General features: G+C 47.5%; 1 protein-coding gene across 1 annotated transcript in view; it reads left to right on the plus strand.

The window, feature by feature from the left end:
• Positions 1 to 22,913, plus strand: part of ctif (CBP80/20-dependent translation initiation factor) — a 173,604-nt gene extending 150,691 nt beyond the window's left edge. Inside the window, exons 12-13 of the mRNA XM_038989443.1 lie at positions 19,239 to 19,292; positions 21,908 to 22,913. Of these exons, the coding sequence (XP_038845371.1) occupies positions 19,239 to 19,292; positions 21,908 to 22,126 (273 nt within the window). The 3' untranslated portion in view covers positions 22,127 to 22,913. The remainder of the gene's footprint in view (positions 1 to 19,238; positions 19,293 to 21,907) is intronic.
• Positions 22,914 to 27,873: the final 4,960 nt, after the last annotated feature.

The raw sequence follows: 27,873 nt of genomic DNA on the forward strand, positions 1-27,873 counted from the left end.
AGATGCCCAACATACACTGACTGGGGAACAAGCTATTGTTGTGACGCACAGGCAAACCACTCTGCTGTTAATTTAACTAGGCAAGTCAGTTAGGAACAAATTCTTATTTTACAATGACGGCCTACCCCGGCCAAACCCGGATGACACTGGGCCAATTGTGCACTGCCCTATGGGACTCCCGATCAAGGCCGGTTGTGATACAGCCCGGGATCGAACCAGAGTCTCTAGTGACGCCTCTAGCACTGAGATGCAGTGCCTTAGACCGCTGCGCCACTCGGGAGGCAACTTTGTTCTTTGTTAAAGGGGGGTGGAAGGAGAGGAAGTTGCACATTTGTTTGTGTTGGTTCATGGTGAAGGATATACAGCTGGTTTGAGTTGGTTCATGGTGAAGGATATACAGCTGGTTTGAGTTGGTTCATGGTGAAGGATATACAGCTGGTTTGAGTTGGTTCATGGTGAAGGATATACAGCTGGTTTGAGTTGGTTCATGGTGAAGGATATACAGCTGGTTTGAGTTGGTTCATGGTGAAGGATATACAGCTGGTTTGAGTTGGTTCATGGTGAAGGATATACAGCTGGTTTGAGTTGGTTCATGGTGAAGGATATACAGCTGGTTTGAGTTGGTTCATGGTGAAGGATATACAGCTGGTTTGAGTTGGTTCATGGTGAAGGATATACAGCTGGTTTGAGTTGGTTCATGGTGAAGGATATACAGCTGGTTTGAGTTGGTTCATGGTGAAGGATATACAGCTGGTTTGAGTTGGTTCATGGTGAAGGATATACAGCTGGTTTGTGTTGGTTCATGGTGAAGGATATACAGCTGGTTTGTGTTGGTTCATGGTGAAGGATATACAGCTGGTTTGAGTTGGTTCATGGTGAAGGATATACAGCTGGTTTGTGTTGGTTCATGGTGAAGGATATACAGCTGGTTTGTGTTGGTTCATGGTGAAGGATATACAGCTGGTTTGAGTTGGTTCATGGTGAAGGATATACAGCTGGTTTGAGTTGGTTCATGGTGAAGGATATACAGCTGGTTTGTGTTGGTTCATGGTGAATGATATACAGCTGGTTTGAGTTGGTTCATGGTGAAGGATATACAGCTGGTTTGAGTTGGTTCATGGTGAAGGATATACAGCTGGTTTGAGTTGGTTCATGGTGAAGGATATACAGCTGGTTTGAGTTGGTTCATGGTGAAGGATATACAGCTGGTTTGAGTTGGTTCATGGTGAAGGATATACAGCTGGTTTGAGTTGGTTCATGGTGAAGGATATACAGCTGGTTTGAGTTGGTTCATGGTGAAGGATATACAGCTGGTTTGAGTTGGTTCATGGTGAAGGATATACAGCTGGTTTGAGTTGGTTCATGGTGAAGGATATACAGCTGGTTTGAGTTGGTTCATGGTGAAGGATATACAGCTGGTTTGAGTTGGTTCATGGTGAAGGATATACAGCTGGTTTGAGTTGGTTCATGGTGAAGGATATACAGCTGGTTTGAGTTGGTTCATGGTGAAGGATATACAGCTGGTTTGAGTTGGTTCATGGTGAAGGATATACAGCTGGTTTGTGTTGGTTCATGGTGAAGGATATACAGCTGGTTTGAGTTGGTTCATGGTGAAGGATATACAGCTGGTTTAGTTTGTATGTGGAAGAAGAGAGATTTGTAAATATGATTTGTTAGACTTGGGTTGGACTTGGTTTAGGCAACCGGTAGTCAAGGTAATTATTTTTGGTTCTACACAGAGAGAGTAATGTTTGTGTTGGTTCACAATGCCTCATTCTGCTGTGTAAGTGTTCACCTATTGTAATGTCCTTTATTGTGACAGAACCATTTTTTTCTAAGCTTGGACTTTTGTACTACCGTAAGCAAAATCCTTGGCTTGTGTGTATCATTATTCAGGCTACATAAGACACACACACACACACACACACATGTACACACTTATTCAGGCTAAGACCCATGTACACACACCTACTTCCCACCACACACACACCTACCTCCCACCACACACACACACCTACCTCCCACCACACACACACCCCTACCTCCCACCACACACACACACCTACCTCCCACCACACACACTTTTGCTCACTCATAATGACAGCCATCAGGTGCCATTGATGAAAACAGCCTCTAACCTACCGCACCGTACTGCACCGTAACGTAGCATAGTGTGTTTACTGAACAGCACCGTACTGCACCGTACCGTAGCATAGTGTGTTTACTGAACAGCACCGTACTGCACCGTAACGTAGCATAGTGTGTTTACTGAACAGCACTGTACCGTATCGTGGCATAGTGTGTTTACTGAACAGCACCGTACTGCACCGTAACGTAGCATAGTGTGTTTACTGAACAGCACCGTACTGCACCGTAACGTAGCATAGTGTGTTTACTGAACAGCACCGTACTGCACCGTAACGTAGCATAGTGTGTTTACTGAACAGCACCGTACTGCACCGTAACGTAGCGTAGTGTGTTTACTGAACAGCACCGTACTGCACCGTAGCATAGTGTGTTTACTGAACAGCACCGTACTGCACCGTAACGTAGCATAGTGTGTTTACTGAACAGCACCGTACTGCACCGTAACGTAGCATAGTGTGTTTACTGAACAGCACCGTACTGCACCGTAACGTAGCATAGTGTGTTTACTGAACAGCACCGTACTGCACCGTAGCATAGTGTGTTTACTGAACAGCACCGTACTGTAGCATAGTGTGTTTACTGAACAGCACCGTACTGTAGCATAGTGTGTTTACTGAACAGCACCGTACTGTAGCATAGTGTGTTTACTGAACAGCACCGTACTGCACCGTAATGTAGCATAGTGTGTTTACTGAACAACACGTACTGCACCGTAGCATAGTGTGTTTACTGAACAGCACCGTACTGCACCGTACCGTAGCATAGTGTGTTTACTGAACAGCACCGTACTGCACCGTAGCATAGTGTGTTTACTGAACAGCACCGTACTGTAGCATAGTGTGTTTACTGAACAGCACCGTACTGTAGCATAGTGTGTTTACTGAACAGCACCGTACTGCACCGTAACGTAGCATAGTGTGTTTACTGAACAGCACCGTACTGTAGCATAGTGTGTTTACTGAACAGCACCGTACTGTAGCATAGTGTGTTTACTGAACAGCACCGTACTGCACCGTAACGTAGCATAGTGTGTTTACTGAACAGCACCGTACTGCACCGTAACGTAGCATAGTGTTTTTACTGAACAGCACCGTACTGCACCGTAACGTAGCATAGTGTGTTTACTGAACAGCACCGTACTGCACCGTAACGTAGCATAGTGTGTTTACTGAACAGCACCGTACTGCACCGTATCGTAGCATAGTGTGTTTACTGAACAGCACCGTACTGCACCGTAACGTAGCATAGTGTGTTTACTGAACAGCACCGTACTGCACCGTAGCATAGTGTGTTTACTGAACAGCACCGTACTGCACCGTAGCATAGTGTGTTTACTGAACAGCACCGTACTGTAGCATAGTGTGTTTACTGAACAGCACCGTACTGTAGCATAGTGTGTTTACTGAACAGCACCGTACTGTAGCATAGTGTGTTTACTGAACAGCACCGTACTGCACCGTAACGTAGCATAGTGTGTTTACTGAACAGCACCGTACTGCACCGTACCGTAGCATAGTGTGTTTACTGAACAGCACCGTACTGCACCGTACCGTAGCATAGTGTGTTTACTGAACAGCACCGTACTGCACCGTAACGTAGCATAGTGTGTTTACTGAACAGCACCGTACTGCACCGTACCGTAGCATAGTGTGTTTACTGAACAGCACCGTACTGCACCGTACCGTAGCATAGTGTGTTTACTGAACAGCACCGTACTGCACCGTAACGTAGCATAGTGTGTTTACTGAACAGCACCGTACTGCACCGTAACGTAGCATAGTGTGTTTACTGAACAGCACTGTACTGCACCGTAACGTAGCATAGTGTGTTTACTGAACAGCACCGTACTGCACCGTAGCATAGTGTGTTTACTGAACAGCACCGTACTGCACCGTAGCATAGTGTGTTTACTGAACAGCACCGTACTGCACCGTACCGTAGCATAGTGTGTTTACTGAACAGCACCGTACTGCACCGTAACGTAGCATAGTGTGTTTACTGAACAGCAGTGTACTGCACCGTAACGTAGCATAGTGTGTTTACTGAACAGCACCGTACTGCACCGTACCGTAGCATAGTGTGTTTACTGAACAGCACCGTACTGCACCGTAACGTAGCATAGTGTGTTTACTGAACAGCACCGTACTGTACCGTATCGTGGCATAGTGTGTTTACTGAACAGCACCGTACTGTGCCGTACCGTACTCTCTATCCTGTCTGATGCTCCTCTCGCTATCCTGTCTGATGCTCCTCTCTCTATCCTGTCTGATGCTCCTCTCGCTATCCTGTCTGATGCTCCTCTCTCTATCCTGTCTGATTCTCCTCCATCTATCCTGTCTGATGCTCCTCTCTCTATCCTGTCTGATTCTCCTCCATCTATCCTGTCTGATGCTCCTCTTTCTATCCTGTCCGATGCTCCCCTCGCTATCCTGTCCGATGCTCCTCTCTCTATCCTGTCTGATGCTCCCCTCGCTATCCTGTCTGATGCTCCTCTCTCTATCCTGTCTGATGCTCCCCTCGCTATCCTGTCTGATGCTCGGCTCTCTCTATCCTGTCCGATGCTCCCCTCTCTATCCTGTCTGATGCTCCCCTCTCTATCCTGTCTGATGCTCCCCTCGCTATCCTGTCTGATGCTCCCCTCGCTATCCTGTCTGATGCTCCTCTCGCTATCCTGTCTGATGCTCCTCTCGCTATCCTGTCTGATGCTCCTCTCTCTATCCTGTCTGATGCTCCTCTCTCTATCCTGTCTGATGCTCCTCTCTCTATCCTGTCTGATGCTCCCCTCGCTATCCTGTCTGATGCTCCTCTCTCTATCCTGTCTGATGCTCCTCTCGCTATCCTGTCTGATGCTCCCCTCGCTATCCTGTCTGATGCTCCTCTCGCTATCCTGTCTGATTCTCCTCCATCTATCCTGTCTGATGCTCCTCTCTCTATCCTGTCTGATGCTCCCCTCGCTATCCTGTCTGATGCTCCTCTCTCTATCCTCTCCGATGCTCCCCTCGCTATCCTGTCTGATGCTCCTCTCTCTATCCTGTCTGATGCTCCTCTCTCTATCCTGTCTGATGCTCCTCTCTCTATCCTGTCTGATGCTCCTCTCGCTATCCTGTCTGATTCTCCTCTCGCTATCCTGTCTGATACTCCCCTCGCTATCCTGTCTGATGCTCCTCTCTCTATCCTGTCTGATACTCCCCTCGCTATCCTGTCTGATTCTCCTCCATCTATCCTGTCTGATGCTCCTCTCTCTATCCTGTCCGATGCTCCCCTCGCTATCCTGTCTGATTCTCCTCTCTCTATCCTGTCTGATTCTCCTCTCTCTATCCTGTCTGATGTTCCCCTCTCTATCCTGTCTGATTCTCCTCTCTCTATCCTGTCTGATGCTCCTCTCTCTATCCTGTCTGATGCTCCTCTCTCTATCCTGTCTGATGCTCCTCTCTCTATCCTGTCTGATGCTCCTCTCTCTCACCCTCCCAGACAAACTGCAGGAGCTAAGCTCAGGGAGGGTGGGCTTAGCGGTGGCTTGGCGCTGTGCTGCAGCGTGGCACATTATGGAGTGATGAGGCCCAGACCATCTGTTAGCAGGCAGCCAAGTAATTCCCTCAGGGCCAAGCTAGGAGATGCAACCTGCATCTGAAAGTAATGACCCATGGGCCCTGGCCTAAAGTAGTGCACTATGTAGGAAAATAGGGTCTAAAGTAGTGCACTTTGTAGGAAAATAGGGTCTAAAGTAGTGCACTTTGTAGGAAAATAGGGTCTAAAGTAGTGCACTTTGTAGGAAAATAGGGTCTAAAGTAGTGCACTTTGTAGGAAAATAGGGTACCATTTCAGAAACAGACACAACGTTCACCTCCCCGCCCAGCCCCGTTGGTGCAACCTCGGGGGACGTGCCAAGGTTAGTGCCAGGCAACCTACCGCCCTTCCAGGCATCTCTACCGATGGGGCTTAATGTGTGTTTGTTGTAGTACATAGTTACACCAAGCTAGTCTCTCCTGCCGACTTGAGTTTCATAAGGCCCAGTAGCTAGTGCAAGGCTTTGAGTTTCATAAGGCCCAGTAGCTAGTGCAAGGCTTTGAGTGTGCCTAGGCACGGGCATAATTACATGTTATTACACTAGTATTTGTGAAATATGACAAATATAAGCACCCACAAAAAAACATACAACATTATGATGTGTTTTCTAGTACAACATAGTTCCTCACCCTTTGTTTCCCCCACCTCAGCCCAACCCCCTCATCCTTGGTGCTTTCCTGACCAATCACCACACTTCTTCTACTTCTTCTGCACGGCTCATGAATGATGTTCCCTTCCCGTGTGGAATCTTTTTGTCTGAACCGGCACTGTTTAAGTTAGGAAGGCAATTATCTCTGGACCCTGCGGCCCCATCTCCCCGGCTCCCACCCACACAAATCCCTCAGAGGTGAAAGGTCAATGTCTCTGTGAGAGCTGGCAATGGATTGGTTCAGCAGCTTAGGCATAATGCACCAACCACTTCACTCTTAATGGTCTTTAGTGTTTGGAAATTGTCTCTGGATGCGTGCCAAATGGCATACTATTCCCTTCGTAGTGAATTACTTTTAACCAGAACCCTTTGGGCCCTGGTCAAAAGTAGTGCACTTATAGGGAATGTGGTGCCATTTGGAACACAAACTTTTTCAGGGTGGAATTTGTGTACTTAACTTCTTCTTCAGCACTACGTACCACGTACCGTTATTTTCCTGCTATGGCTCGTAGCTCATGAGAAGTGCATGTCTGTGGTGTGTATTTTTTCAACTTTTTGGCAGCACAGTCGTCAATTTCCTTTTGTTCTCTGATAGTAAGAACAGTCTGCTCCTCTCTGCTCTGCTCCTCTCTGCTCCTCTCTGCTCTGCTCCTCTACGCTCCTCTCTGCTCTGCTCCTCTCTGCTCTGCTCCTCTCTGCTCTGCTCCTCTACGCTCCTCTCTGTTCTGCTCCTCTCTGCTCTGCTCCTCTCTGCTCTGCTCCTCTCTGCTCTGCTCCTCTCTGCTCTGCTCCTCTACGCTCCTCTCTGTTCTGCTCCTCTCTGTTCTGCTCCTCTCTGTTCTGCTCCTCTCTGTTCTGCTCCTCTCTGTTCTGCTCCTCTCTGTTCTGCTCCTCTCTGTTCTGCTCCTCTCTGTTCTGCTCCTCTCTGTTCTGCTCCTCTCTGCTCTGCTCCTCTCTGCTCTGCTCCTCTCTGTTCTGCTCCTCTCTGTTCTGCTCCTCTCTGTTCTGCTCCTCTCTGCTCTGCTCCTCTCTGCTCTGCTCCTCTCTGCTCCTCTCTGTTCTGCTCCTCTCTGTTCTGCTCCTCTCTGTTCTGCTCCTCTCTGTTCTGCTCCTCTCTGCTCTGCTCCTCTCTGCTCTGCTCCTCTCTGCTCCTCTCTACTCTGCTCCTCTCTACTCTGCTCCTCTCTACTCTGCTCCTCTCTGCTCTGCTCCTCTCTACTCTGCTCCTCTACGCTCCTCTCTGCTCTGCTCCTCTCTGCTCCTCTCTGCTCTGCTCCTCTCTGCTCCTCTCTGCTCTGCTCCTCTCTGCTCTGCTCCTCTCTGCTCTGCTCCTCCTCTCTGCTCTGCTCCTCTCTGCTCTGCTCCTCTCTGCTCTGCTCCTCTCTGCTCCTCTCTGCTCCTCTCTGCTCCTCTCTGCTCTGCTCCTCTCTGCTCTGCTCCTCTCTGCTCTGCTCCTCTCTGCTCCTCTCTGCTCTGCTCCTCTCTACTCTGCTCCTCTCTGCTCTGCTCCTCTCCTCTCTGCTCCTCTCGGCTCTGCTCCTCTCTGCTCTGCTCCTCTCTGACCTGCTCCTCTCTACTCTGCTCCTCTCTGCTCTTCTCTGCTCTGCTCTGCTCCTCTCTGCTCTGCTCCTCTGCTCTGCCCCTCTCTACTCTGCTCCTCTCTGCTCTGACCTGCTCCTCTTGTCTCTGCTCTGCTCTGCTCCTCTCTGCTCTGCTCCTCCCCTCTGCTCCTCTCTACTCTGCTCCTCTCTGCTCTGCTCTGCTCCTCTCTACTCTGCTCCTCTCTGCTCTGCTCTGCTCCTCTCTACTCTGCTCCTCTCTGCTCTGACCTGCTCCTCTCTGCTCTGACCTGCTCCTCTTGTCTCTGCTCTGCTCCTCTCTACTCTGCTCCTCTCTACTCTGACCTGCTCCTCTTGTCTCTGCTCTGCTCCTCTCTACTCTGCTCCTCTCTGCTCTGACCTGCTCCTCTTGTCTCTGCTCTGCTCTGCTCCTCTCTACTCTGCTCCTCTCTACTCTGACCTGCTCCTCTTGTCTCTGCTCCATATGATATACAGTGCATTCGGAAAGTATTCACGCCACTTGACTTTTTCCACATTTTGTTACGTTACAGCCTTATTCTGAAATGGATTAAATAAATAAACAATCCTTATAAATCTACACACAATACCCCATAATGGCAAAGTGAAAACAGGTTTTTATATTTTTGGGGAACTGAAATGGCAGTTGACATAAGTATTCAGACCCGTTGCTGTGAGACTGGAACTTGAGCTCCTGTGCATCCTGTTTCCATTGATCATCCTTAAGATGTTTTCAACTTGGAGTCCACCTGTGGTCAATTCAATTGATTGGACATGATTTGGAAAGGCACATAACTGTCTATATGTGGTCCCACAGTTGACAGTGCATGTCAGAGCAAAAACCAGGCCATGAGGTTGAAGGAATTTTCCGTAGAGCTCCGAGACAGGATTGTGTCGAGGCACAGATCTGGGGAAGAGTACCAAAACATTTGTGCATTGATGGTCCCCAAAAACACAGTGGCCTCCATCATTCTTAATGGAAGAGGTTTGGAACCACCAAGACTCTTCCTAGAAGAAGGCCGCCTGGCCAAACTGAGCAATAGGAGGAGAAGGGCCAAGAATCAGATGGTCACTCTGACGGCTCCAGAGTTTCCCTGTGGAGATGGGAGAACCTTCCGGAAGGACAACCATCTCTGCAGCACTCCACCAAGCAGGCCTTTATGGTAGAGTGGCAAGACGGAAGCCAGTCCTCTGGAAAAGGCACATCAAATCAAAGTGTATTTGTCACGTGTGCCGAATACAACAGGTGTGGACCTTACAGGGAAATGCTTACTTACTTACTAACCAACAGTGCAATTTCAACAACAAAAATAAATAAGGTATTAGGTGTATAATAGGTAAGTAAAGAAATAAAAACAACAGTGAAAAATAACAGTAGCGAGGCTATATACAGTAGAGAGGCTATATACAGTAGAGAGGCTATATACAGTAGAGAGGCTATATGCAGTAGCGAGGCTATATGCAGTAGCGAGGCTATATGCAGTAGCGAGGCTATATGCAGTAGCGAGGCTATATGCAGTAGCGAGGCTATACGCAGTAGAGAGGCTATATACAGTAGAGAGGCTATATACAGTAGCGAGGCTATATGCAGTAGCGAGGCTATACGCAGTAGCGAGGCTATACGCAGTAGCGAGGCTATACGCAGTAGCGAGGCTATACACAGTAGCGAGGCTATACACAGTAGCGAGGCTATACACAGTAGCGAGGCTATACACAGTAGCGAGGCTATACACAGTAGCGAGGCTATACACAGTAGCGAGGCTATACACAGTAGCGAGGCTATATACAGGCACCGGTTAGTCGAGCTGATTGAGGTAGTATGTACATGTAGATATGGTTAAAGTGACTATGCATATATGATAAACAGAGAGTAGCAGTAGCGTAAAAGAGAGGGTTGGGGGGGGGGCACACAATGCAAATATTCCGGGTAGCCATTTTATTACCTGTTCAGGAGTCTTATGGCTTGGAGGTAAAAACTGTTGAGAAGCCTTTTCGTCCTAGACTTGGCACTGCAGTACCGCTTGCCATGCGGTAGTAGAGAGAACAGTCTATGACTGGGGTGGCTGGGGTCTTTGACAATGTTTAGGTCCTTCCTCTGACACTGCCTGCTGTAGAGGTCCTGGATGGCAGGCAGCTTAGCCCCAGTGATGTACTGGCCGTACACACTACCCTCTGTAGTGCCTTGCGGTCGGAGGCCGAGCAATTGCCGTACCAGGCAGTGATGCAACCAGTCAGGATGCTCTCGATGTTGCAGCTGTAGAACCTTTTGAGGGTCTCAGGACCCATGCCAAATCTTTATAGTTTCCTGAGGGGGAATAGGCTTTGTTGTGCCCTCTTCACGACTGTCTTGGTGTGTTTGGACCATTCTAGTTTGTTGGCGATGTGGACACCAAGGAACTTGAAGCTCTCAACCTGCTCCACTGCAGCCCCGTCGATGAGAATGTGGGCGTGCTCAGTCCTCCTTTTCCTGTTGTCCACAATCATCTCCTTAGTCTTGGTTACGTTGAGGGATAGGTTGTTATACTGGCACCACCCGGCCAGGTCTCTGACCTCCTCCCTATAGGCTGTTGTTAGTGATCAGGCCTACCACTGTGTCGTCTGCAAACTTAATGATGGTGTTGGAGTCGTGTCTGGCCACGCAGTCGTGGGTGAACAGGGAGTACAGGAGGGGACTGAGCACGTACCCCTGAGGGGCTCCTGTGTTGAGGATCAGCGTGGCAGATGTGTTGCTACCTACCCTCACCACCTGTGGGTGGCCTGTCAGGAAGTCCAGGATCCAGTTGCAGAGGGAGGTGTTTAGTCCCAGGATCCTTAGCTTAGTGATGAGCTTTGAGGGTACTCTGGTGTTGAACGCTGAGCTGTGGTCAATGAATAGCATTCTCACGTAGGTGTTCCTTTTGTCCAGGTGGGAAAGGGCAGTGTGGAGTGCAATAGAGATTGCATCATCTGTGGATCTGTTGGGGCGGTATGAAAACTGGAGTGGGTCTAGGGTTTCTGGGATACTGGTGTTGATGTGAGCCATTACCAGCCTTTCAAAGCACTTCATGGCTACGGACATGAGTGCTACGGGTCGGTAGTCATTTAGGCAGGTTGCCTTCGTGTTCTTGGGCACAGTGGTGGTGGTCTGCTTGAAACATATTGGTATTACAGACTCAACCGGGGACATGTTGAAAATGTCAGTGAAGACACCTGCTAGTTCATCAGCACATGCCCGGAGCACACATCTTGGTAATCCATCTGGCCCCGCAGCCTTGTGAATGTTGACCTGTTTAAACGTCTTACTCACGTCAGCTACGGAGAGCGTGATCACACAGTCATCCGGAACAGCTGATGCTCTCATGCATGCCTCAGTGTTGCTTGCCTCGAAGCGAGCGTAGAAGTGATTTAACTCGTCTGGTAGGCTCGTGTCACTAGGCAGCTTGCGGCTGTGCTTCCCTTTGTAGTCTGTAATAGTTTGCAAGCCCTGTCACATAAGATGAACGTCAGAGCCGGTGTAGTACGATTCAATCTTAGCCCTGTATTGACTCTTTTCCTGTTTGATGGTTCGTCGGAGGGCATAGCAGGGTTTCTTATAAGCTTCCGGGTTAGAGTTCCGCGCAGCCCACTTTGAGTTTGCCAAAAGGCACCTAAAGGACTCTGACCATGAGAAACAAGATTCTCTGTTCTGATGAAACCCAGATTGAACTCTTTGGCCTGAATGCCAAGCGTCACGTCTGGAGGAAACCTGGCACCATCCCTACGGTGAAACATAGTGGTGGCAGCATCATGCTGTGAGGATGTTTTTCAGCGGGAGGGACTGGGAGACTAGTCAGGATCGAGGGAAAGATGAACGGAGCAAAGTACAGAGAGATCCTTGATGAAAACCTGCTCAGGAACTCAGACTGGGGCGAAGGTTCATCCTCCAATAGGACAATGACCCTACGCACACAGCCAAGACAATGCAGGAGTGGCTTCCGGACAAGTCTCTGAATGTCCTTGAGTGACCCAGCTAGAGCCCGGACTTGAACCCGATCTAACATCTCTGGAGAGACCTGAAAATAGCTGTGCAGCAACACTCCCCATCCAACCTGACGGAGCTTGAGAGGATCTGCGGAGAATAATTAGAGAAACTCCACAAATACAGGTGTGCCAAGCGTGTAGCGTCATACCCAAGAAGACTCGAGGAAGACCATATACTGTACCGTATACAGGGGTATTTGGAAATAGCCGCGGGATGGTTTTTCAATACCATTGAGACTATCTCTTAAGTTTTTTAATCATTTAAAAATGTGTAACTATTTTTTTTAAATTAAATACCTGCAGTCAACTTGTGCAATGCATTATGAGATAAAGCAGATTGTGTTCTTATTTCACCTGTCACATTATTTTACATTATGAAGCTTACTTAGTTCCCCAGCACAGTTGAGCCGGTCACGTGTTTGTTTGTTAATAGCAGGAGAAAGGAGAAAGTGTGTATTGACAGGGGTTGCATTTTATTATGGACGTCAAGTGTTTTTCTGCTTCAATAGAGTGATCAGGGACGTGCAACTCTAGTTTTCCTGCACAGAAAATACATTAGTGCAACACATTTGACATAAAATAGCTTCATTTTCATCAGAAGACGTTTAGGCTGGCAGCCACATAAATAAATGAGCGTACAATGAAAAAGCAAGGATTTGTTTTTGTTGCAAAAACGACATGTCCATCATATTTCTAATGTTAATGGTCACATACACATGGTTAGCAGATGTTAATGGTCACATACACATGGTTAGCAGATGTTAATGGTCACATACACATGGTTAGCAGATGTTAATGGTCACATACACATGGTTAGCAGATGTTAATGGTCACATACACATGGTTAGCAGATGTTAATGGTCAAATACACATGGTTAGCAGATGTTAATGGTCACATACACATGGTTAGCAGATGTAAATGGTCACATACACATGGTTAGCAGATGTTAATGGTCACATACACATGGTTAGCAGATGGTATTGGTCACATACACATGGTTAGCAGATGGTATTGGTCACATGCAGATGTTAATGGTCACATACACATGGTTAGCAGATGTTAATGGTCACATACACATGGTTAGCAGATGTTAATGCGAGTGTAGCGAAATGCTTGTGCTTCTAGTTCCGACCGTGCAGTTATATCTAACAAGTAATCGAAAAATTCACAACAACTACCTAATACACACTAAAGGGGCGAATGAGAATATGTACATACAAATATATGGATTAGCGATGGCAGAACGGCATAGGCAAGATGCAGTAGATGGTATAGAGTACAGTATATACGTATGAGATGATTAATGTAGGGTATGTAAACATTATATAAAGTGGCATTGTTTAAAGTGGCTAGTGATACATTTATTACCTACATTTTTTCATTATTAAAGTGGCTAGAGATGAGTCAGTATGTTGGCAGCAGCCACTCAATGTTAGTGATGGCTGTTTATTAACAGTCTGATGGCCTTGAGATAGAAGCTGTTTTTCAGTCTCTCGGTCCCCGCTTTGATGCAGTTTGGAAATTTTACAAGCGATTGTGACTGAGAGATGTTGTGCAAATGAACAAAGTGATTCTAATGCTGAGCAGAAATTACAATATGAAGTATTTTTAGATCTGTGTTTACAAAAGGCAGCAAGATATTTATTATGCATTGTGTCTATTTGTTGTTGTTGGTGTGTAAAATGCAGAATTCTGAAGTAAAACCTAGTCTACCTTGCTGTAACTAAGTGGCTGAATGAATAAGGTGACGGTAGACGTCTACAGTGTTGAAGGCAAAGCCCTTTTGGATTTGTTTTTTGTATAACTGCCGCTGCCATCTTGATTTCCTTGCGTTTTTTTTCTCCTCTTTGTTCTCAGCCCTTCTGCCCCCCCCCCCCCTCTTCTCCTAGCGACTCCAGACTACACACAGACACAGCATGTAGACATGCTGCTGGAGAGCCAGAACTACATGCGTCAATACTGTGTGCATTTGCACAACATCTCTCATTCACATTTGCTTGTAAAATTTCCAAACTCACCAAATATGCCATTCGGTAGCTACCGCCCAACCATAGTTTGGACCTGCCTGGATTTACAACCCTATTCTGTTTGGACTGAGCTGTTAGGTAGCCAAGCTTTCACATCTCGCTCTTTCTCTCTCAATTCAATTGAAAGGGCTTTATTGGCACGGGACACATATGTCTACATTGCCAAAGCAAGTAGCGTTAGCCATCAACTGCTAACGTTAGCCATCAAGCTAATCAAGTTAGTCAGAGATGAGTTTTCCAATTGCGCTGGAGAGGTAAATGAACGGTTCCAGCGCTGTAGAAGCTGTATCTACTACGCTTTGTTTCAGTACAAACTGGATCACTGAGTTCCAGTGTGGCAATTGTTTGCTTGCCGAGGGTTATAGGCTTGATGTGGCTTCCTTGATCACACAGGTCGCCAGCCTACGTAAGAAACTGAGGAAATGTTTACCTTTTCTACGCCGGTGCCTGGATGGCGTTCGCACCGACTGGCCGGTGTTGCCCGGAGTTCGTTCGCCAGGGGAGCCATCTCCTGCCTCTCCTCCCCCATCTGATAGCGGAGTCGAAGGAGCACAGCAAGAGGAGCATGACAATCAACGATGGTTGCATGTCACGAACCGTGGAGGCCAGCACCATTCTGTGAAGCGTGGGAGTGGGTGGATTTCTAAGTCATTCTCGCCAGCCATGATTTTGGGCAGCTCCATGGTAAGGAATGTGACAGTTCCTGGTGCAGAAACAATGTCCTACCCCGGAGCTTGAGTAAATGACATTACTAAGCTGCTCCCGAATGCACTACTCCAGGACATGAACATCAATGCTATCGTAGTCCATGTGGGTTTTAATGACATTATGACGTGCAGCTCTGAACAGTTGAAACTGGATTTTAAAGAGCTGACTGACTCTCTGATAGACACTAATATAAGACCCATCATATCTGGCCCTGTGCCCTCTCTGATCATATCTGGCCCTGTGCCCTCTCTGATCATATCTGGCCCTGTGCCCTCTCTGATCATATCTGGCCCTGTGCCCTCTCTGATCATATCTGGCCCTGTGCCCTCTCTGATCATATCTGGCCCTGTGCCCTCTCTGATCATATCTGGCCCTGTGCCCTCTCTGATCATATCTGGCCCTGTACCCTCTCTGAATGATTCTTTCTCTTCACAACTGGCTACGTGATTATTGCAGCTCAATGTGTGTAACTTTTATTGACAATTTCGATACCTTTTTGAAACAAAACACGTTTTATAAGCAGGATGGGATCCACCCAAATCATTTGGGTTCCTGGATCCTTTCACAGCATTATAAGGCTGCGTTGAGACAATGAATTATCAATGACCCAAGCCCAGCTCAGTTAATCCCTACCATTGTGTCGCTGAGTTGTCATAATGCTTCAGAAAATGTACATTATCCCAGGGGCATTGGTAGACACAATGTAAGTAACCTAATGTATGTCCCTCTAACTGCCCTGAATGCCTCTGCTGATCCTACAGCTGTTGTATGCAGCAATCATGTGTCTATGAACCAGATTTATACTGTTAGCACTAAGAAGGTGTGCCCTAGGAGGAAGTCCACTGTGTGCAGCTCACCCTGCACGAACTAACATAAATAGCATGATAATATCTACTTCTGCTAAGCTTCCCAGTAAAGCAATGAAAACAAGCAAGCTTCCCAGAAAAGTGCTCATAATAGCCCACGTCAACATATGTAGCTTAAGAAACAAGGTTCATGAAATGTATAACTTGCTAGTAACAGATGACATCCATATCCTGGCTATCTCTGAAACTCAATTAGACAATACCTTTGATACAGTGGTAGCAATACAAGGTTATAACATTTACAGAAAATAAATGCCAGTGGTGGAGGTGTTGCTGTTTATATTCAGAATCACATTCCTGTAAAGATTAGAGGATCTCATGTTAAATACTGTTGAAGTAATATGGCTACAGGTTCATCTGCCTCACCTAAAGCCCATTCTGGTGGGAAACTGCAATAGAACACTAAGTGCTAACAGTCAGTATCTGGATAATGTGTGTGAAATGCTTGATAATGTATGTGATATCAACAGAGGTATATTTTCTGAGTGATTTAAATATTGACTGGCTTTCATCAGGCTGCCCACTCGAGAAAAAGCTTCGAACTGTAACCAGTGCCTGCAACCTGGTTCAGGTTACATTTACATTTACATTTAAGTCATTTAGCAGACGCTCTTATCCAGAGCGACTTACAAATTGGTGCATTCACCTTATGACATCCAGTGGAACAGCCACTTTACAATAGTGCATCTAAATCTTTTAGGGGGGGGGGGGGTCAGAAGGATTACTTTATCCTATCCTAGGTATTCCTTAAAGAGGTGGGGTTTCAGGTGTCTCCGGAAGGTGGTGATTGACTCCGCTGTCCTGGCGTCGTGAGGGAGTTTGTTCCACCATTGGGGTGCCAGAGCGGCGAACAGTTTTGACTGGGCTGAGCGGGCCAGAGGTGGATGAACGCAGTGCCCTTGTTTGGGTGTAGGGCCTGATCAGATCCTGAAGGTACTGAGGTGCCGTTCCCCTCACAGCTCCGTAGGCAAGCACCATGGTCTTGTAGCGGATGCGAGCTTCAATTGGAAGCCAGGTTATCAGTCAACCTACCAGGGTAGTTACAAACAGCACAGGAATGAAATCATGTATTGATCACATGTATTGATCACATCTTTACTAATGCTGCAGAAATGTGTTTTAAAGCAGTATCCAGATCCATCAGATGTAGTGATCACAGTAGCCATGTCTAGGAAAACCAAAGTTCCAAAGGCTGGGCCTAATACTAAGAGGTCATACAATACGTTTTGTAGTGATTCCTATGGTGTTGATGTAAAGAATATTTGTTGGTCCATGGTGTGTAATGAGGAGCAAGCAGACGCTGCACTTAACACATTTATGAAATTGCTTATTATTTACTAATAAGCATGCACCATTTAAGAAAATGAATTTAAAAACTGTTAAATCCCTGTGGATTGATGAGGAATTGAAAAATGGTATGGTTGAGAGGGATGAGGCAAAAGGAATGGCAAATAAGTCTGGCAGCGCAACTGATTGGCAAACGTACTGCGAATTGAGAAACCATGTGACTAAACTGAATAAAAAGAAGAAACTACCCTATGAAACAAAGATAAATGACATAAAGAATGATAGTAAAAAGCTTTGGAGCAGCTTCAATTACATTTTTGGGGAAAAAAGGCAAACTCAGCTCCATCATTCATTGAATCAGATGGCTCATACATTACAAAACTGACTGATATTGCCAACTACTTAGCAAACTTAGGCATGACATGCCAGCAACAAATGCTGACACGACACACAGCTCAGACATCCATGCATACCCCACCAGAGGTCTCTTCACAGTCCCCAAGTCCAGAACAGACTATGGGAGGCACACAGTACTACATAGAACCATGACTACATGGAACTCTATTCCACATCAAGTAACTGCTGCAAGCGGTAGAATCAGATAAAACATTTTTTTATTTTTAAGAAAAAAATATACCTTATGGAACAGCAGGGACTGTGTATACTCACTATACACACACATACACTAATGGGGATCCATAATAAATACACATATACAATGAATAGTAAACATTACGCTCACAGAAGTTCCAAAAGAATAGAGACATTTCAAATGTCATATTATGTCTATATACAGTGTTGTAATAATGTGCAAATAGTTAAAGTACAAAAGGGAAAATAAATCAACATAAATATGGGTTGTATTTACAATGGTGTTTGTTCTTCACTGGTTGCCCTTTTCTTGTGGCAACAGGTCACAAATCTTGCTGTTGTGATGGCACACTGGTATTTCACCCAGTAGATATGGGAGTTTATTAAAATTGGATTTGTTTGTGGGTCTGTGTAATCTGAGGGAAATACAGTACCAGTCAAAAGTTTGGACACACCTACTCATTCAAGGGTTTTTCTTTATTTTTACTATTTTCTACATTGTAGAATAATAGTGAAGACATCAAAACTATGAAATAACACATATGGAATCATGAAGTAACCAAAAAAGTGTTAAACAAAGGTTCTTCAAAATAGCCACTCTTTGCCTTGATGACAGCTTTGCACACTCTTGGCATTCTCTCAACCAGCATTCTCTCAACCTCTCAACCAGCCTTGTTAATTTGTGTAATTTCTTTCTTTCTTAATGCGTTTAAGCTAATCAGTTGTGTTGTGACAAAGTAGGGATGGAATACAGAAGATAGCCCTATTTGATAAAATACCAAGTCCATATTATGGCAAGAACAGTGCAAATAAGCAAAAAAGAAACGACAGTCCATCATTACTTTAAGACATGAAGGTCAGTTAATGCAGAAAATTTCAAGAACTTTTAAAGTTTCTTCAAGTGCAGTCGCAAACACCATCAACTGGAAGACCCAGAGTTACCTCTGCTGCAGAGGATACGTTCATTGGAGTTAGCAGCCTCAGAAATTACAGCCCAAATAAATGCTTCACAGAGTTCAAGTAACAGACACATCTCAACAACTGTTCAGAGGAGACTGCGTGAATCAGGCCTTCATAGTCGAATTGCTGCAAAGTAACCACTACTAAAGGAAACCAATAAGAAGAAGAGACTTGCTTGATCCAAGAAACACGAGCGATGGATCCAAAGTTGAGATTTTTGATTACAATCGCCATGTCTTTGTGAGACACAGATATGGGAACTCCTTTAAGACTGTTGGAAAAGCATGCCAGGTGAAGCTGGTTGAGAGAACGCCAAGAGTGTGCAAAGCTGTCATCAAGCAAAGGGTGGCTACTTTGAAGAATCTGAAATATAAAATATATTTTGATTTGTTTAACACTTTTTTGTTTACTACATGATTCCATATGTGTTATTTCCATAGTTTTGATGTCTTCGCTATTATTCTACAATGTAGAAAATAGTCAAAATAAAGACCCTTGAATGAGTAGGTGTGTCCAAACTTTTGACTGGTACTGTATGTCTCTGGTGATACAATTGGCAGGATTAGGAAGTGCAGCTCAGTTTCCATCTCATTTTGTGGGCAGTGTGCACATAGCCTGTCTTATCTTGAGAGCCAGGTCTCTCTGTGTCTCTCTTTGTTTTTCCTCTCATTGTCATTCGACCTCACAAACAGAAAGACGGTACTAGTCATACACACAGTACAGTACCCATCTCTGCTATGGGTGTATATTTGTAACTTCTGCCACTCTGCATGACTGCTTTATTCTGAGCTGTAGACATAAATAAAGAATAAACAGATACTGTATCTCTATAGAGACATCTCTCATCATCTGTTGCAGCTGCTGCAGTCTCCCGAGGTTAAGGAGGATGCAGTCCTCTGCTGTTCTATGGAGGTATGTACACTTCATATTCTATCTTTTCTGTCCTGTACGTCAACACACTCCCATCTTCACTGAAGCCTCTTACAGTACACATCGGTCCTTTGTATATTAATGGACAGAGAGGCAGTAGGACAGAGAGGCAGTAGGACAGAGAGGCAGTAGGACAGAGAGGCAGTAGAACAGAGAGGCAGTATACACTGTATACTCTTCATATTCTATCTATTCTGTCCTGTACGTCAACACACTTTTCAGCCCAAGACAGTTGTAGTCAGGCTGTTGTCTGTCTGGATGTAGTGAAGGAATCTTTCTGTCTCAGCATGAATTATAGAGTGACACTGAGGTAGTGTAGAGGCTAAGAACAGAGTCTGAAACTAGTTTGCAGACTAGAGACTAGAGCCTGGAGCTGGAATGGAGATCAGAGGAGGGCTGGGGAGGAGAGGAGGGCTGGGGAGGAGAGGAGGGCTGGGGATGGGAGGAGGGGAGGAGAGGAGGGCTGGGGAGGAGCTCTGTTCAAGGCAGAGAAAGAGAGAGCACGAGGGCAGAGCAGGGAAGGTGACCTGTCAGGCCAGCTCTAGGAAGTCTGCTATAGTGGAGCTAATCACTAATTGTTTTTTGGGGGAATTTGAGAATATCAGCCGGACTGGACAGACAGGCCAAGGTTCCTATAATGGGACTCCATCCTTCCGTGACAGACATATGTTAAAGAGCGTGCCCCTAACCTTTCACAACTCAGACGCCCCCACTCGGAAGCTAGCCAACCAGCCCCGTCCCTTAGACAGACACCCCCACTCGGAAGCTAGCCAACCAGCCCCGTCCCTTAGACAGACGCCCCCACTCGGAAGCTAGCCAACCAGCCCCGTCCCTTAGACAGACACCCCCACTCGGAAGCTAGCCAACCAGCCCCGTCCCTTAGACAGACGCCCCCACTCGGAAGCTAGCCAACCAGACCCGTCCCTTAGACAGACGCCCCCACTCGGAAGCTAGCCAACCAGCCCCGTCCCTTAGACAGACGCCCCCACTCGGAAGCTAGCCAACCAGCCCCGTCCCTTAGACAGACGCCCCCACTCGGAAGCTAGCCAACCAGCCCCGTCCCTTAGACAGACGCCCCCACTCGGAAGCTAGCCAACCAGCCCCGTCCCTTAGACAGACGCCCCCACTCGGAAGCTAGCCAACCAGCCCCGTCCCTTAGACAGACGCCCCCACTCGGAAGCTAGCCAACCAGCCCCGTCCCTTAGACAGACGCCCCCACTCGGAAGCTAGCCAACCAGCCCCGTCCCTTAGACAGACGCCCCCACTCGGAAGCTAGCCAACCAGCCCCGTCCCTTAGACAGACGCCCCCACTCGGAAGCTAGCCAACCAGCCCCGTCCCTTAGACAGACGCCCCCACTCGGAAGCTAGCCAACCAGCCCCGTCCCTTAGACAGACGCCCCCACTCGGAAGCTAGCCAACCAGCCCCGTCCCTTAGACAGACGCCCCCACTCGGAAGCTAGCCAACCAGCCCCGTCCCTTAGACAGACGCCCCCACTCGGAAGCTAGCCAACCAGCCCCGTCCCTTAGACACCCCCACTCGGAAGCTAGCCAACCAGCCCCGTCCCTTAGACAGACACTCCCACTCGGAAGCTAGCCAACCAGCCCCGTCCCTTAGACAGACACCCCCACTCGGAAGCTAGCCAACCAGCCCCGTCCCTTAGACAGACACCCCCACTCGGAAGCTAGCCAACCTGTCTCTGACAGACACCCCCACTCTGAAGCTTGCCAACCAGTCTCTCAGACAGACGCCCCCACTCTGAAGCTAGCCAACCTGTCTCTGACAGACACCCCCACTCTGAAGCCAGCTAACCAGTCTCTGACAGATAACCCCACTCTGAAGCTTGCCAACCAGTCTCTCAGACGCCCCCACTCTGAAGCTTGCCAACCAGTCTCTCAGACGCCCCCACTCTGAAGCTAGCCAACCCGTCTCTGACAGACACCCCCACTCTGAAGCTAGCCAACCCGTCTCTCAGACAGACACCCCCACTCTGAAGCTAACCAACCAGTCTCTCAGACAGACACCCCCACTCTGAAGCTAGCCAACCAGTCTCGCAGACACACCCACTCTGAAGCTAGCCAACCAGTCTCTTAGTCACACCCCCCCACTCTGAAGCTAGCCAACCAGTCTCTGTCACACCCCCCCACTCTGAAGCTAGCCAACCAGTCTCTTAGTCACACCCCCCCCCACTCTGAAGCTAGCCAACCCGTCTCTCAGACAGACACCCCCACTCTGAAGCTAACCAACCAGTCTCTCTGACAGACACCCCCACTCTGAAGCTAGCCAACCCGTCTCTGACAGACACCCCCACTCTGAAGCTAGCCAACCCATCTCTCAGTCACACACCCCCACTCTGAAGCTAGCCAACCCATCTCTCAGTCACACACCCCACTCTGAAGCTAGCCAACCAGTCTCTCAGACACACCCCCCACTCTGAAGCTAGCCAACCCGTCTCTGACTAGCCTATATTCAGACGTCTAGATGTAACCCTAACTCTCCTCCCTCCTCCTAACCCCCCTCCCTCCCCTCTTCCTCCCTCTTCTCATCCTCCCTCCCCCTAACCCCCCTCCTCCCCTCTCTTCCTCCTCCTCTCCTCCAGCTGCAGTCCACAGGTCATCTCCTGGAGGAGCAGCTTCCAGAGATGATGACTGAGCTCCTTGCCACAGCCAGGGACAAGATGCTGTGTCCGGCTGAGTCCCAGCTGACCCGCTCCCTCCTCATGGAGGTCATTGAGCTCCGTGCCCACCACTGGACCCCTCTGGAGGCCCTCACCACACAGTACTACAACAGAACCATTCAGAAGCTCACCACCGCCTAGCCACCCAGGGCCCAGGACTGGACCTAGGCTCACAGGTCTTCAGGTCTCTCTTGAAAAAGACATTTTATCTCAATAAGACAACCTGGTTAAATCAAATAAAAAGGTCCAGTTGTCTGACATAGGGAGGCCTTAACTGGGTTAATAGCTAGGAGGCATGGGACCATACCGGGCGGCAGTACAGAATTTATCTGGGGCCGAAAGGGTTTAGGTTACGGTTTGGGGATGAGACAAGACAGAAACATGTGAAACCATGCATAAACAAGTCGAACACTACACACACAACTTAAAAGACCGGCCACTGGCCATGCTGCCTGTTCCAACGAGACGGGAGGAGGACAAAGAGTGTTTGTGAGGCGCGTAGAGGAGAGGGGTGTGTGGGGGTACAGGGTCGGGTAACAGCCGTCTCTGGGGAACAGAGGGTCTCCTCAGAGGATAAAAAGAGAAGGCGGTGTCCAGAGGGACATTTCATTCTCTATCTCTTTTGTGCTTGTTTGCCAACTACCCGCCCTCCTATCTGTTTCCTCTGTCTCTCCTCCTCCTTTCAACTCTAGACCCCTTCCACCCCGGGGTCTATGTGGCTGGGGGAGCATGCCTCCCTCTAGTTTGTCCCCTCACCAGGCGACACTCTCTTGCCAGGCGACCCTCTCTCGCCAGGCGACCCTCTCTCGCCAGGCGACCCTCTCTCGCCAGGCGACCCTCTCTCGCCAGGCGACCCTCTCTCGCCAGGCGACCCTCTCTCGCCAGGCGACCCTCTCTCGCCAGGCGACCCTCTCTCGCCAGGCGACCCTCTCTCGCCAGGCGACCCTCTCTCCCCAGGCGACCCTCTCTCCCCAGGCGACCCTCTCTCCCCAGGCGACCCTCTCTCCCCAGGCGACCCTCTCTCCCCAGGCCTGCCTGCCTCCCTCTCTCCCCAGGCCTGCCTGCCTCCCTCTCTCCCCAGGCCTGCCTGCCTCCCTCTCTCCCCAGGCCTGCCTGCCTCCCTCTCTCCCCAGGCCTGCTTGCCTCCCTCTCTTCCCAGGCCTGCTTGCCTCCCTCTCTTCCCAGGCCTGCCTGCCTCCCTCTCTTCCCAGGCCTGCCTGCCTCCCTCTCTTCCCAGGCCTGCCTGCCTCCCTCTCTTCCCAGGCCTGCCTGCCTCCCTCTCTTCCCAGGCCTGCCTCCCTCTCTTCCTAGGCCTGCCTCCCTCTCTTCCCAGGCCTGCCTGCCTCCCTCCCCCAGCCCTTCCTGCCTCCCTCCCCCCAGGCAACATGGACAGGCCTGCTTTAGTCCCCTGCCAGATGCCCTTTGTGTGGCTGAGACACTGGGACACTGGGCCTTGCCTGCTGGCCTGTTTTGGCTGGCTGACAGATGGCTAACATTACTGGAAGAAGACTCAAGTGGGCTGGCTGCAAGACACACACAGGCCAACCCATCCTCCAACCCAGGCTAACCCAGTCAGGCCCCTGACAGAGAGGGCACACTGGGTCTGTCGTGGGGGGAGACTTGAGGACTTGGGGGGAGAAGCATCAAGCAACTGCTTTGTTGAGGCTTCTTTGTCATTGTCCTTTTGGGAGGGGTTTAATTTCCTCTGTCTATGGTTTTGTTACCTTCTGTATTAATATTATTATATTATTATTATATTATTTCTTTTAAATCAGGTTTAAATATGTATGACTATGGGATATTTTATGTGTTGCACTGGTTTGATTTGTTTTAAATGGTTTTAAGGTGATTATTTGCTTTAAAAGTCAAAAATATCAAATAACAAATACATTTTAACAGTGGTAATGGGTACTAGCATTAAAGGATCCTCAATGGGTTTGAGGAGTTGGTTGACTAGACTGAGGGAAGGTTTGAGGGGTTGGTTGACTAGACTGAGGGAAGGTTTGAGGGGTTGGTTGACTAGACTGAGGGAAGGTTTGAGGAGTTGGTTGACTAGACTGAGGGAAGGTTTGAGGGGTTGGTTGACTAGACTGAGGGAAGGTTTGGGGAGTTGGTTGACTAGACTGAGAGGGAAGGTTTGAGGAGTTGGTTGACTAGACTAAGGGAAGGTTTGAGGAGTTGGTTGACTAGACTGAGGGAAGGTTTGAGGGGTTGGTTGACTAGACTAAGAGGGAAGGTTTGAGGAGTTGGTTGACTAGACTAAGAGGGAAGGTTTGAGGGGTTGGTTGACTAGACTGAGGGAAGGTTTGAGGAGTTGGTTGACTAGACTAAGAGGGAAGGTTTGAGGAGTTGGTTGACTAGACTGAGGGAAGGTTTGAGGAGTTGGTTGACTAGACTAAGAGGGAAGGTTTGAGGTGTTGGTTGACTAGACTGAGGGAAGGTTTGACGAGTTGGTTGACTAGACTAAGAGGGAAGGTTTGAGGAGTTGGTTGACTAGACTGAGGGAAGGTTTGAGGTGTTGGTTGACTAGACTAAGAGGGAAGGTTTGAGGGGTTGGTTGACTAGACTGAGGGAAGGTTTGAGGAGTTGGTTGACTAGACTAAGAGGGAAGGTTTGAGGAGTTGGTTGACTAGACTGAGGGAAGGTTTGAGGAGTTGGTTGACTAGACTAAGAGGGAAGGTTTGAGGAGTTGGTTGACTAGACTGAGGGAAGGTTTGGGGAGTTCGTTGACTAGACTGAGGGAAGGTTTGAGGTGTTGGTTGACTAGACTAAGAGGGAAGGTTTGAGGAGTTGGTTGACTAGACTGAGGGAAGGTTTGAGGAGTTGGTTGACTAGACTGAGGGAAGGTTTGGGGAGTTGGTTGACTAGACTGAGGGAAGGTTTGAGGAGTTGGTTGACTAGACTGAGGGAAGGTTTGGGGAGTTGGTTGACTAGACTGAGGGAAGGTTTGAGGTGTTGGTTGACTAGACTAAGAGGGAAGGTTTGAGGAGTTGGTTGACTAGACTAAGAGGGAAGGTTTGAGGAGTTGGTTGACTAGACTGAGGGAAGGTTTGAGGAGTTGGTTGACTAGACTGAGGGAAGGTTTGGGGAGTTGGTTGACTAGACTGAGGGAAGGTTTGAGGAGTTGGTTGACTAGACTGAGGGAAGGTTTGGGGAGTTGGTTGACTAGACTGAGAGGGAAGGTTTGAGGAGTTGGTTGACTAGACTGAGGGAAGGTTTGGGGAGTTGGTTGACTAGACTAAGAGGGAAGGTTTGAGGTGTTGGTTGACTAGACTGAGGGAAGGTTTGAGGAGTTGGTTGACTAGACTGAGGGAAGGTTTGAGGAGTTGGTTGACTAGACTGAGGGAAGGTTTGAGGAGTTGGTTGACTAGACTAAGAGGGAAGGTTTGAGGAGTTGGTTGACTAGACTAAGAGGGAAGGTTTGAGGGGTTGGTTGACTAGACTGAGGGAAGGTTTGAGGAGTTGGTTGACTAGACTGAGGGAAGGTTTGAGGAGTTGGTTGACTAGACTAAGAGGGAAGGTTTGAGGGGTTGGTTGACTAGACTAAGAGGGAAGGTTTGAGGAGTTGGTTGACTAGACTAAGAGGGAAGGTTTGAGGGGTTGGTTGACTAGACTGAGGGAAGGTTTGAGGAGTTGGTTGACTAGACTAAGAGGGAAGGTTTGAGGAGTTGGTTGACTAGACTGAGGGAAGGTTTGAGGTGTTGGTTGACTAGACTGAGGGAAGTTTTGGCTAGAAGGAAGATTCATAGACGTGGTTGGTTTGAGGTCAGTCAGACTAGTGGCCTTGTCAACTATAATAATACATTTATGTAGTTGCGTCCTGTTTTAAAAATGAAGGCTGGGAGGTAGAGTGCTTGCTGAGACGGAGTGACCGAATTTGAGTTTATTATTTCTTACAAAATGAAATGTAGCTCCTTTAAGAGGAGGAAGAAACAAGCATGATATTATCCTTCTTCAAATGGTCTCCTGTTCAAGCAGCCATTTTGCAAGTCGTTATATCTGTATAATGATGAAATCTTTTAATCTGTGTTATTTTACAGATTTTTTTTATGATATAATGTAGGTAGCTAGTATGTGATTCGCATTATTCTGGCTTCTGCAAATGTGTTTACCACGATATTGACGTATACCAACCCACTCATCATTCTATCATTTGATGGGCTGTATGTAATCCACTGTACAGTAATTACCAGTATTTAAGAAAACAGAGCGAGCGCTCAGGGGGCATGGTGCAAACAGTGACTATGGCTACATCCTAATTAAATATAATTCCTCCCAAAGTGTGCACTTGTTCACTTCCCTTCACTGATTTGAAAGGAAGTGACTGGTATAAGAACTATGTTCTAGCCCGTACATCCACCAATCCAATGCTTTTAGATTGCGGGAGGTAGTGAACGAGTCTACACTTCAGGAGAAAGGAGATATTTATGGGACGCACCCATGATGATTAGCTATAGGGTTGTATAGGGTTGTATACACCCATGATGATTAGCTATAGGGTTGTATAGGGTTGTGTGGATAGGAAGGTGGCTTTTCTATGTCTTCTTCCTGTGGCTTCAGGTCATGTTGAATGAACTGCTCTGTCTGGGACAGTCTGTCAGTCCTACGACTACTAGTGTTACTTGTTCCTGATTTCTCATTGAATTGAATCTCTCTGGGAAGTTTTGTGTTATTTTTGTTTCTGTCTTGCATCAAGAATCCTAATCTTTAAGGTAGTCACACACCCAAGTCAATAGGAGGGTCTTGAATCGAAACGTATATAATGAGTTGGGAGATCTATAAACCCATCCGTCTAAGTGTGCGCATGCCTATGAGCTGATTTTATTTATTTTATTTGAGGTTTTTATTTAAAATGTTCATTTTAGTTTTTATTTTATCAATGGGTTTTGATTTTAAGTGACTGAATCCATTGTGATACCGATGATCTCTTGCCTGGTAAGTGTGGTATTACTGTGATATTTTAGATTGAAAGCAACGCTGTAGTGCTATTGGCCGATTCCGGTTCCATATGCAAATGGCGTGACTCATTGAAACACAACGGGGTTCTTCCTCATCTGTGACACTGGGCCTCCCGGCGCTGTCTGACACTTGACCTTTAGGTCACGTGACGTACCCCGACTATTGAATGCAACGCACCTCTATTTGCATGTCGTTGACATTGGAACGAGGGAGACAGAATGAGATGGGAGGTGTTGGCGTGGTTACTCAAGCGAGGCAAGCTAGTCTACTAGCCAGAGGGTGCACAGATGATGAGCTGTAGAATTTGTGGTTGGTCATCAATTTGTTTTTTTGTTTTTTTTATTAAGCAATTGAAAAAAATAAACTAACTGAAAAGAGAAGTGGGGAAAAAATGTGTGTACTGTTGTTTTTCCCTGCCTACGTCTGTCTCTTCATATTCAGCTCTTCATATTCAGCGGCTGTATTGATGTCTGGACATTGGTGTCTTGATGTCTGGACATTGGTGTCTTGATGTCTGGACATTGGTGTCTTGATGTCTGGACATGGACATTGGTGTCTTGATGTCTGGACATTGGTGTCTTGATGTCTGGACATTGGTGTCTTGATGTCTGGACATTGGTGTCTTGATGTCTGGACATTGGTGTCTTGATGTCTGGACATTTTCCCATATCCTGAGGACATCTCCCCCTTCACTCCATCACCCGCTTCAGCCACTAAAACCTCTCTGTTTTAGGGGAAAACATCTTATATGTCTTATGTGTCAGCCTTGTCTCAAACAGAATGCATGTAATACAGTTGAAGTCGGAAGTTTACATACACTTAGGTTGGAGTCATTAAAACTCATTTTTCAACCACTTCACAAATTTCTTGTTAACAAACTATAGTTTTGGCAAGTCTGGTTAGGACATCTACTTTGTGCATGACGCAAG

This window comes from Salvelinus namaycush, chromosome 3, assembly GCF_016432855.1.
Source record: "Salvelinus namaycush isolate Seneca chromosome 3, SaNama_1.0, whole genome shotgun sequence".
In the NCBI taxonomy this organism is placed as follows: Eukaryota; Metazoa; Chordata; class Actinopteri; order Salmoniformes; family Salmonidae; genus Salvelinus; species Salvelinus namaycush.